Source organism: Muntiacus reevesi, chromosome 18 (assembly GCF_963930625.1).
Source record: "Muntiacus reevesi chromosome 18, mMunRee1.1, whole genome shotgun sequence".
Taxonomy (NCBI): Eukaryota; Metazoa; Chordata; class Mammalia; order Artiodactyla; family Cervidae; genus Muntiacus; species Muntiacus reevesi.
This window is the reverse complement of record NC_089266.1, coordinates 36,662,901-36,674,981: the sequence shown is the minus strand read 5'-3', so window position 1 is coordinate 36,674,981 and position 12,081 is coordinate 36,662,901. Positions and strand designations below refer to the sequence as shown.

General features: G+C 47.2%; 1 protein-coding gene across 1 annotated transcript; it reads right to left on the bottom strand.

The window, feature by feature from the left end:
• Positions 1 to 4,020: 4,020 nt before the first annotated feature.
• C18H17orf100 (chromosome 18 C17orf100 homolog) lies at positions 4,021 to 12,067 on the bottom strand. Its single transcript, XM_065910733.1, has 3 exons — positions 11,211 to 12,067; positions 9,024 to 9,187; positions 4,021 to 4,976 (listed from the first exon to the last, which is right to left on the bottom strand). The coding sequence occupies exon 1, from the start codon at positions 11,902 to 11,904 to the stop codon at positions 11,527 to 11,529; it is 378 nt and encodes a 125-aa protein (XP_065766805.1). The 5' UTR covers positions 11,905 to 12,067; the 3' UTR covers positions 4,021 to 4,976; positions 9,024 to 9,187; positions 11,211 to 11,526.
• Between the last annotated feature and the right edge of the window lie 14 nt (positions 12,068 to 12,081).

Here is a 12,081-nt window from a genome sequence, read left to right as displayed (position 1 = left end):
AACAGTCCTCCTCCTGATTGTCCTGGAGCAGACGGGTTCAGCCAGAATCAGGGAAGGCTTCCCAGGATCTATTCTAGGCATAGCTTTTTTTTTTTTTTTTAATTATTTGACTATTTTTCTTGGAGGATAGCTGCTTTACAATGTTGTGTTGCTTTCGTTGTATAGCAAAGTGGATTAGCTATACCTATAAACATATCCCATCTTTTCTCCCATTTTCGTCACCACAGAGCATGGAGTAGAGTTCCCGAGTACAGTACAGTAGGTGTTCATTAGTCATCTACTGTATACATAGTGGTGTAAATATGTCAATCCCAATCTCCCAGTTCATCCCACCCACCACCCCCTTCCCTCCTTGGTAGCTGTCCATTTGTTCTCTGTGTCTCTATTTCTGCTTTTCAAGTATGTCCCTCTATACCACTTTGTCTAGATTCCACACACATGCGTTAGGAGATGGTATTTGTTCTTTACCTTTTGACTTCATTGTGTATGACAGTCTCTAGGTTCATCCAAGTCTCTGCAAATGGCACAGTTCCATTCCTCTTTCGGGTTGAGTAATATTCCATTGTGTATATGCACCACTTCTTCTTTATCCATTCCTCTGTTGATGGACATGCAGGTTGCTTCCATGTACTGGCTATTGTAAATAGTCTTGCAATGAACACTGGGAAGCATGTATCTTTCTGAATTACAGTTTTCTTGGGGTATATGCCCAGGAGTGACATAATATGGCAGTTCTATTTTTAGTCTTTTAGGGGACCTCCATACTGTTCTCCATAGTGACTGCACCATATTTACATTCCTGCCACAGAGTAGGAGGATTCCCTTTTCTGCACACCCTCTCCAGCATTTGTTATTTGTAGATATTTTTTGATGGTGGTCATTCTGACTGGTGTGAGGTGATAACTCACTACAGTTTTGATTTGCATTTCTCTTAATAATTAGTGATGTTGAGCATCTCTTCACGTGTTTGTTGGCCATCTGTACGTCTTCTTGGGAGAAATGTCTATTTAAGTCTTCTGCCCATTTTTTGAAGACCATCTTTTGATTGGGTTCTTTGTTTACTTGGTATTGAGCTGCATGAACTGTTTGTATATTTTGGCAACGAATCCCTTTTCAGCTGCTGCTTTTGCAAATATCTTCTCCCATTCTGAGGATTGTCTTTTCTTTTCATTTATAGTTTCCTTTGTTATGCAAAAGCCTTTAAGTTAATTTAGGTCCCATCTAGCCATAGTTTTGAAGGATGAATAGTTTTTCAGACTCTCCTTTTTTCTTACAACAAATAGTAGGCAGCCACTATGTCCCAGGTGTCAAACTAGTAACTGAGAGGCAGGACACAGGCCCTCCCCTTGGAGAAGTCTGGTAGGAGAGTCATGTGAATAGTGACAATAATGTCCTAGATGTAAAAACATAAGTGCAGAAGTGTGTGCAAGATGCATCAAAGGCCAGAGGAAGGAACTGTCTGTTCTATAGCGGGATGCGAGAGCAAGGGTCGGAGCAGGGAGCTGGCTGAGGCAAGGAGCCGTGTGTAGCAGGAGAGTTGTGCTCAGGTACTGGGACTGGACTTTCTTGGGCCCAAGTGCTTACCGGGTTGCCGGGGGGTGTGAGACCACCACCCAGCAGCTGGGTGCAAGCCTGGTGGTTTCAGGTCAGCTGCCTGTGGACGAGCCATGAGATCTGGGGAGAAGGTTGACCACCGGACTCCGGTTCCCACTCCTTCACACATGAACTAGTGGCCTGAAGCCCCATGCTTGACCTCTCAGCTCCACGTCCTCAAGTATAAACTGGAGATTGCGATAACACTAGTCACACCTACTTGGCAGGGGTGACATGAGTAAACGGGATGATACAAGTGGAGGGCCTCCGACAGAGCCCAGACCTGCAGTTTATGTAAAGCGGGAGCTAGTCGATCTCCCTGCCAGGGTCACCTGGAGGCAGGCCTTTGTGTGAGGGTGGGGGGTACGGGGAGGAAGGGTAGTGGGGTTCCAGGACTGTGGGCAGGGACAAGCCCACTCCTGCTCTATCAGGGGCTGAGAGGTGGTGTTCCTTGGTGGATCCCAGGCTGGGTTAGTCACAGGGGCTGCCTGTGTGAGCCTGGCTGGCTTGTGTTCTTTGTGTTTTTTCCTCCTTTTTTCTAAACCAGGCCCCTTTGGGCAATGCCAGCCTATATGTGACAACTGTGCCCGATGGCCAGGGCTTCACCTATCTGACCCTGGGACCCTGGTCAAGGTCTGGGGCAGGAATCTTTCAGAGTGCAGAAGCTCCGAGATGGGCCTGACCATGGGAGGCTGGCCTGCTCTAAGGATGGCGCCTCCATAGCTCTCCAAGCCCTGGCTTTGGCCCAAGGCTCAGGCCGGGCAGAGCATCACAGCATCAGGGGTCTTCTCAAGGGCCCAGTGCTGACCTGGCCTTCGTGCAGGCTGCTCTGGGAGGGGCTCCGAGACGGGTCTCGTGAAAGGTCGGTTACCTGCCAGTGCTTGGCGTCCAAAATAGAATCTGAAGGAGCAGCAAGCCTTTAATTCAAAGTGTCTCAACAGCGGGTCGGTGTGGGGATAACTATGATCTGACCGGTCATGGGCTGTAATTACGGAGTCAGAATAAAAAATTACAGGCATTGTGTGGGCTTGTTTTAAATATAACGTAATCCACACCGTCCTCTCTCTTATTTGCTAGATTTGAGGTACAGTCTTGGGCAGTTGGCACAGGTTCTGCCTGACGTGTAGCAGATAAAAATGGCCCTTGCCCAGTGAAAAGGGCATGGCAGGAGGCCTCCCCTGACTCCTAATGTTCCCGACTGCCCACGGCCCGTAATCCACAAGCACACGTGCACATGGGTATACGCAGGCCTCTGTTGTCCACGTTATCTGTGCCCTGCAACTCCCCCACCAGCCTCCCTGTCTCCAGCCTCCCCCAGCCAATCCACCAGAAATATCTTTGCAAAACAGTCTTGAGGCTTAAGACCCATTAATGGCACCCCTCTGTCTATAGGGTAAATCCATCCAAACTCTTAGTTCTTTCAGGTCTTGGCCCCAAACCACCTTTCAGCATCATGTCTGGGAACAACAAGCAGCCATAGAACCGAGGTGAAGGGCCCGGGGTTCCCGACTATGTGGGATTAAACTCACAAGCTCCATGTCTCATGAGCTGAGTGAGAGTCTGAGCAGGTTATCCCATCCACGTGCTTTAGCTCCCTGATACTGCAGGTTGTTGAGAGGATGGCATGAGATAACACATTCCTGGGATGACCGCAGGCATGTCTCTTTTCCTCACCGAGTCTCAAATTACCTATTAAAAGGAAGCGATAGACTCATCGTCTTTCGGATCAGTAAATGTTTTTAAGGTGACATTTCTTCATGTAGTTATATGTGGTGAGACAAATATGTGTTATTAGCTCAACCTTTCTGGAAAGCAAAGTCAAAAGACTAAAAACATGTTTATACTCTATGAGTATGAATAATCTAAGGGAAAATTCCAATTGTGGACAAAGATTTATATTAAAAACAGTTTTACCTCAGTGTTTCCCTGCCACCCCAGTGTGTTTTTACATCCTTGAAAAATGAAAAACATAGATGACAAACATTGGGATAACAGTAAGTTTGAGTTAGCCAATAAGTTCATCCAGGGTTTTCCACAGTAAACCCTGAACAAATTAATTTTTTGGCTAACTCAGTATTTATTTGTGTGTCTCACTCAAAACTTGTATGTAAGAATTAAGTGTTTATGAAGAATATTTCACTATGTTGAAAATGCTTATAATGTATAATTTATAGTGAATAAAGTACATATAAAATTGTATAATATATACTGTATGATCTTAGTGATAATAAAAATATTATTTCTATTTATAATTATCTTTGATGAATCTATGGTATTGCATTCCCTTCTTTGTTGTTTTCTGTATTTTCCAAATATTTAAGAATGGGCATGCATTTTTATGGGCTTCCTTGGTGGCTCAGTCGGTAAAGAATCTGCCTGGAATTATGGAGACATGGGTTCGATCCCCGGGTTAGGAAGATTCCCTGGAGAAGGGAATGGCTATCTACTCCAGTATCCTTGCCTGGAGAATTTCATGGACAGAGAATCCTGGAGGGTTACAGTCTATTGGGTCACAAAGAGTCAGACGCAAGTGAGCAACTAACACGTTCACTTTTTTCCATGCATTTGTTATATAATAATAGTTTTAGAAAGAGCTGAGTTATGTTGAAAACATTAAATGAAAGGGCAGAACACTTGATGTTAGAGTTCCTGTCTGGCTTTTAACAATCTCTCTGATGCTAATGTTCTAGGACCATCCACGGAGTCTGAGAGGTGACTGCAGAGGCCCAGACCCCCCAAGGCCCGTCGACCTTCAGTGACAAGCGGCGGCAGGCAGGCCTGGTGCCTGGAGTCAGCAACTCGCCAAGCACGGGGCTTCACCGGGCGCATGTGCATAGCTTCCCTTGAGGTCAGCTGCTTTTCTGAAGTCTTTCTGGAATCTTCCCAAGTGCCCAAGAACCTTCAAGACCATTGGAAGTGAAGCAGTGTGCCAGGCCCCCATTCCCACCACATTATGGAGTGCCGGGTGCTCTCCATCCACGTGGGGCCAAGGGGGTCTTCTGCCTGATAAGCGAGCTCTGCCTACCACTTTGGGCAAAGGGCTCGAGGGAGCCATTGGCCTCTGTGGGCCCCTCTGCCATCACCCAGCTGGACTCCGGGACCCCGCTCACTGGCTCTGTCAGACCCCACATTCCCAAGTGCCAGGACATGCAGGCCTGTTTGGCGCGTTGTCCTGAGGATGGAGAACCTGGCACACATCATGAGAGGGGCTTGCTGAGGAGGGCCAGCCTGGTCATTCCCAGCCACTTCTTGGGCGGTCAGCCCAGGTGAGCCCCCGCTGGAAGGAAGAAGCTCGTCTGAGTTCACTGGGGAGGGCCCAGCGTCTGGGTCCAGCCGGCAGCTTGTCAGGGCTCGTCCAGGACCGTCACGAATCAGCCATGTGTCTGCCCAGTTAGAAACCAGAGAAAAACAGGATTCAGAGGTGGAAAGATGGAGACAGGCTTAGAAAGAGAGAGATCGACACGCCGTCAGTGAGAGGTGGAGAGAGACAGACATACGGGGCCTACAATGTAGCAGGAAGCCATTGAAAGGAGGGACCAGTGCCTACAACATGCCCATCCTCGATGTAGTCAGGGAAACGCACGTTAGAGTAGCTGAATGTGCTACTCCACACCTACTAAATTAGCACTCATTAGGGAAATGATAACATCTCATGCTCTGAGGCTGTGGTAAAGCCAGCTTAAACACACTGTCAGGGGCCCTGCAAATTAGCATAGTCTTCTAGGGAAGGAATTAGGCAATACGGCTCTCGAGCTATTAAAATGTTCATCCCCTTGCCTGTGGTAATTAAACTCCTGGGAGTGGGTTGCGAGGAAACAATTCAACAGAAAAATAACAGGCCTGTACATAAAAGGATGACGAGTGCAATGTTCTCCATTCTGTCCAACAGGCTATAGGAAGGCTGCTATAAATATTTACACAAATAGCGAATATGAAGACCATGGTATGTGCAAATAAACAGAAAATAAAAACTATCAGTACATAAAAAATAATACATACATGATCCCACCACCTGGATGTTTGGGTGGCCCCACCCTTGCTGGCGAACAGTGGTCCTTGGCTCCTCACACACTCCTGTCTTCCCAAGTGATCTGCCCTGCCGTTCCTTGTCTGGAGCTCTCCAACCATGAAGCCTGATCCGCAGACCTCAGACTGGTGGGGAGACAGTCTCAGCTGAGGCTGCCCACCTGGCCAGCTCACTTGGGTGGCCCCAGGGAGTCTGGGTGATGCCCGCTGCATCACTCCAAGGTCACACCCCAAGAAGTAAAGCCAGAACTGACACAGTGGAGTTGCATCCTTATTTAAGAAAAGGGATAAAGTTTGATTTTGCAGGCTGAAGTGTCTTGCTATTTGCAAGCACAGCAATCTGTTTAAGCCAGCTGCAGTCTGGACTCCCAGGTGAAGCATCATGAGGTGAAGGCAATTTATAACAGATGGAAGACAGAGGGAAGGAGGGCTCATGGGGTCACCTTTCCTGGCCTACCCCAACAGTAGGCACAGGTCTGCTTCCGGACTTGAATCATCCCATTTCCATCTTCCCCTAGCTCGTGGCGACCATCTCAGAAGCTGGCACTGAGCAGGAATTCAATAAATCGTGAGTGAATAAAAAGGGAAAAAGACCATGTAGTATGAGTGAGCATGTGTCATTGAACAATTCTGTCTTTATTCAAAGACCATCTGGCTTTGCAAATGTGTCCTTAGTTGTGCTCTGGAGAGGCTACACCCCCCTGTGTTTCCCTGCTTACTGCCAGGGGATGCCCGTGCCTTACAGCGGCGGCTGAGAACATTCAGTGACGATGCCTGTGTCCAGACAAACCAAACCTTGTTCATTCGGTCTGGGCAAGTCGCTGCGCACAAAGAGGCTTTGTGATAGGCCCTGCCCTTAATGTGCTTTCAGTCTCATGGGAGGGACAGGAATAAACAAGCCGGAGTAATTTAAAGAGCGATCACATGTGTGCTGTACACAGAGCGGCAGCAGTGGGGAGTGAGAAGATTCGGGAAGCGGGCTCAGGGTTGGGTGGAAGACCAGGCTCCTTGGTGAGGGTGGAAATGGGGCAGGACTTTGAGGACAGGCAGGATTTTCTCCTCCATGGAAACCAATGGAGGAGAAAATTTCGAGGAGGGGATGGTCCTTGGGGTCAAATGCTACAGGAGGATCAGGGAGGATGTGGACTGAAGAGGCTGCTGGACATGACACTGGGATTAGCAGAAAGAGACTTGGGGGAGAAAAAAGAAATTAAAAAAAAAAAAAGAAAGAGACTTGGGAAGGCTCTCTGGCTCTCCAGCCTCAGCAGAAGCTAGTGGTTACGGGCACAAGCTCTGGAGTCAGCTTGGGTCTCAGCCCCTCTTCTTCCTGGCTGGTCACTCGGGGTAGGTGCCTTAACCTCTCTGTGCTCCCGTGCTCTGATCCACCTCATGCTGGTGTGAAGGAGGCAGGGGTGCCTGGGGGAGAGCGAGGGCTCACTGTGTGCTGGCTGGCCTCCACTCTCAAGGCTCCTTTTGGAATGGAACGTGTCACACGAATGTCCGCCCTTAAATCAGTGTGGGCCTGTCACACGAAGACGCTTTGATTTTCAAGAGGAACGTGGCTGGGCCTAATCTTGAATCACAGGGCCTTAGACTTAGAAGCACCAGACACGGAAGCATCCCCAGGGTGTTGGGAAAAGTTCAGAGATGAGAAGGCGGCCTGCGGGTGGAGGCTGGGAAGTGGCTGCGGCAGTGCCGCCTGGAGTGCTCCCTGGCCCTGGCGCTCTGGTCCCTCTTAGAAGTGGTCACTGCCGCAGGCAAACAAGCTGGATTGTCTGTTAACAACTGTGATTTTCTGTCACCTCAGGCCTGGCCTCAGGCCTCTGTGCCTCCTGGCATGCCCCTGAGATTTCTGCTCAGCTAAGGATCAGCCTTTGCTGCTGTGCGGTGTGGGGATGGTCTGACCTCTGCTGTCCACGGTCTGTCATGGCACAAACTCAGACACTGGCATGGACTCAGAGGATGCATTTTCTTTTTTCAGCTTTCTGGATAGTGACTCCCAATATTAACATATTTTACACTGTGACAGGGCTTCCCAGGCAGTGCGAGTGGTAAAGAACGCTCCTGCCAATGCAGGAGATGTTAAGAGATCCGGGTTTGATCCCTGGGTTGGGAAGATCCCCTGGAGGAGGATGTGGCAACCCACTTCAGTATTCTTGCCTAGAGAATCCCAAGGACAGAGTCCATGGGGTTGCAAAGAGTCAGACACGACTGAGGAAACTTACCACACTGTGACAATACAGAAAAATTTCACAAAGCAAGTCTTACCTTTACTATGTGTGAACACTCTGATATGTTCTATATTTTCTATTTGTTATTTCATGAGTAAGAAAAATGCTGATTACAATATAATAAATAGACCTCACAGTCCCAGGTTTTCTCATGCATCTAAAAATCCATTCACTTAGGGAACTAAATTAGTGCCTCATTTCCCAAACACTAATCAATGTGTTCCATATCACTTTTAAATTTCTGGCCACACTGAAGGCCGACTGTTTATGTAATCTATTTTTTCTTTAAATCAATTAATTTAAACATTAAAAAATGCCCACTATAGCTTAAGTAAAATATTGGTGAAATAACAAGTATGAATGTTAGTTATATACATATATATAAGATTATATATATATGTATATAATCCATTTATATTTATATTATATATAATTCACTGTTGAAATTCAACATTCAAAAAATGAAGATCATGGCATCTGGTCTTATCACTTCATGGCAAAGGGATGGGGAAAAGAGTAGAAACAGTGACAGATTTTATTTTGTTGGGCTCCAAAATCACTGTGGACGGCGACTGCAGCCACAAAATTAAAAGACGCTTGCTCTTTGGAAGAAAAGACAAACCTATGACAAACCTAGACAGAGCATTAAAAAGCAGAAACATCACTTTGCCCACAAAGGTCTGGGTGGTTTTTCCAGTAGTTGTGTATGGATGTGAGAGCTGGATCATAAAGAAGGCTGAGCACCAAAGAATTGATGCTTTTGAACTGTGGTGTTGGAGAAGACTCTTGAAAGTCCCTTGGACAGCAAGGAGATCAAACCAGTCAATCCTAAAGGAAATCAATCCTAAATAGTTATTGGAAGGACTGATGCTGAAGCTGAAGCTCCAATACTTTGACCACCTGATGCAAAGAGCCAACTCACTGGAAAAGACCCTGATGCTGGGAAAGACTGAGGGCAGGAGGAGACGGAGCGACAGAGGATGAGACGGTTAGATGGCATCACCAAGTCAATGGACATGAGTTTGAGCAAGCTCTGGGAGATGGTGAAGGACAAGGAAGCCTGGTGTGCTGCAGTCCATGGGGTTGCAAAGACTTAGACACGAGTTAGTGACTGAACAAAAGAAAAACACTGAAATAAATATTTAATTATCAAAATAAAAAATGTTCTCATACCTCCTAAAATCATCTTGCACACCAGCAGGGTCTGCATTCCTCACTTCGGGAATCACATATTCAAAGATTGGTCCAAACATCTCATTTTCAGTGGGGGCAGTGAGGCCCAGAGGGATGAATTCACTTATCAGAGGTCTAGTTTCTCAGTCAGTGGGAAGGTCAGTCTGCTTAGAGGAGAGAAAAGAGAAAATAAAGGAATCAAAGTCTTACCAGTCTTAACACTTTTGGAGAGAGGCCTTACCCTGTCATCTTGTTGAAGCCCAGGTATCAGTATGGAGGTATCTTGGCAGAGCCATTTTAAGCCTGGATCTTAGATATTATCTTTGGAGGTCCTGATCCATATCATATGACTCATATTACAAGGTGTGCCCATTGACCCTTATTAATTTCAACTTTGCTATTTTCTTCTACTTGGATTTTGAAGCCAATGGATTTTTGAAGCTTCAACCATTTTTTGCAGGTCCTAGGATTACACCCTGCCGTGCCTAATAGATAAAGTGGCCCTGGGACTGGTAAAGAATCTCATCAAAGACACACTAAAGAACCATTTAATTACTCTAGCCTTTTCTCTTGGTATCTTTAATGGGTATTGTGGACAGGCCACTGACAACTAAATGAGTGAGTTTGCAGTGGTAAAATCCTTGCTGTTCTGACAGTCCAGGGGGGGCAGTGCTACTGCAGGCAGGCTCTCTCTCTCTGTGCCTCAGTCTCTTTATTAAGTAAAACAAACTGGATTAGATTCCAAGAGAGTCAATCATCTAGAAATCAAGTTCTTGGCTTCTTCACAGTAAACTTTCAACTAGTTTTCCAGGTACGACTAATAAGGAGATCAGGAGCATTTATTGCAGAGAGGTCTGGAAGGATATACACCGAGTTACTGACACAAATTATTTCCAGAGGATGAAAATGGAAAGCAATGATGACAGATTCTTTACACATCTTGAATTATTTCATTTGTTACATTAAGCACGTTATCACTTTTGTAATGAAAACATTAATAAAGAACAGTTAAAGAAAAGCAAGCACTTTGCTCATTTAAAAACACTGATGAAGAGTGTGTATCTAATGCACATGGTCTGTCACATTAAAAAGAGAGAGTAAGCTCACCAAAGACTAAAATTCCAAAGTCTAAGTATTAGTCTATAGCAGAAGTTTGATGAAGCAGAAGCACCAGGGGTGCCTCTGGGGTTTTATGACATTCCCCTGGCCTGAGCCCTATTCCGGTGCACTCCCCTGTAATTAAATGAATTAATGTGAGTAATGACTGGGCACAGTGCCTGCCAACAGCAAGTACTCTATCTCCCAATGAGGTCTTTACATCCTGCTAAATGGGATAAATAGCACATATTGTTGAAAGCAGGGATGTCCCTTCATTCCTAGCCAAGGCCACCTTGAATGATTCCACCTACTAATCTGTTAAGATTTACTGATCTGGGGGTAGCCCTGACCTGCCTTCAGTTGTTGCTAACCAGGTTAACTTAGAAAAACAGGTACCGGTCAGCATGTTCTCTATCACATCACCTGTCTGTTTCCTTCATAGTGCTCATCACAATAGAAAACTCATGGTTTGTCATCTGTTGTCTGCCTTTTCACTAGAATGTAAGCTCCCCGAGGGCTAGGACCCTGTTTGCCTTGTTCACTGCTATAGCCCAAATGCACGCCCACCGCAGAGTAGGTACTCAATAAATATGCCTCACCTGCACCTCCTCAAATCACAGGTCACGTTTCCTTTCTAAGATTATTCTTGATTGTTGACTTTCACTTTTCACTTTGAACTACATGTGACCTCTATTTTTTTTGTGTGTGTGACCTCTATTAAAACCTGTGTGCATGGCTACCAGGCACAAGGACTCGGTATGAAGAGAAATATATTGAAACATAAACACAGGCCAACTAATTAATTAAGGAAAGTCTGTTGCTTGCACCTCAGGTTTGCAGCAGGCATTTAATTCCACCGATTATGATTTGTTTGCTCCTTGTCCATAAGTTTGAAGCAGCCAAGGTCATCAGTGAGTGAGTGATAGTCGCTGAGTCGTGTCCAGCTCTCTGTGACCCCATGGATTATAGCCTGCCAGGCTCCTCTGTCCACGGAATTCTCCAGGCAAGAATACTGGAGTGGGTTGCCATTTCCTTCTCCAGGTTTGAGGCAGCTAAGGTCATTCAAGGGGCCCCAAATTAAAAACTCACCTGCCTTGGAGGCTCAAACAGTCTCTTTTCCATCAGCTTAACACATATCTAGAGCCTGAAAACTTTTTGTGCTGGCTTCAAATTAAAATAGTTCACTGGGTCAAAGACTTGCCTTTGGTCCAAGGTGCAGGAGGGTCAATGAATGTTGGCTAAGTCCTGGAACCGCAGCTTGGTTCTTTCTTAAATTGATTTGTGGACTGTTTCCAGGAAACCAAAGATGATCGGTCCACCTGGCAGCAGGCAGGCTGCGAACTGGAGGCGATTCTGCCCTGGCCAAGGGCCATGGCCCTCTCGTGACCCCGAGGAAGGCAGCATTTCATCGGGCCTTTTGGACGTTCTGGCGGGCGGACGGCTTCTCCCGCCTCGGCGGGCTCTCCACGCGGTGCACAGACGTCTCCACCCGCAGGGACGAGGCCCTGACGTGGCAGGAAGCCGTCTCCGTGAGCTGCGAGCGGGTTTCCACGTGCTGGGAGGACACCTCGAGGACTCGAGGGAGTCGCTTCCCAGAGGGGGAGACGGAGGGTTCCTCGCTGCGGCGCTGGGTGGTCTCCACCTGCCGGGAAGATGTCCGCACGTGACGGTAGGATGTCTCCACGCGGAGGGACGAGGTCTCCACGCTGACCGTCGCCGTCTCCTCGGAGTGGATAGATTCCGCCCGGGCCGGAGAGGGCTTTCCCCGAAAGGGTGAGGCCATCTTATGGGGGTAACGGGGCTAGGCTGACCTTTGGAGGCCCCACCGCCCCACGATCCCCGAAGGATTATTTTATAAGGTGAGGAGCGACGTCACATGCTATTGTGACGCAGGCAGAGCAGTAGTCGAGGGTCCCGCGACCCACGTGGAGGCACCGTGATCTTGGGGCAGGCAGGCCCA

Coding starts and splice junctions, on each gene's coding strand:
- C18H17orf100 (XM_065910733.1), bottom strand. CDS start 11,904: ATGGCCTCACCCTTTCGGGGAAAGCCCTCTCCGGCCCGGGCGGAATCT.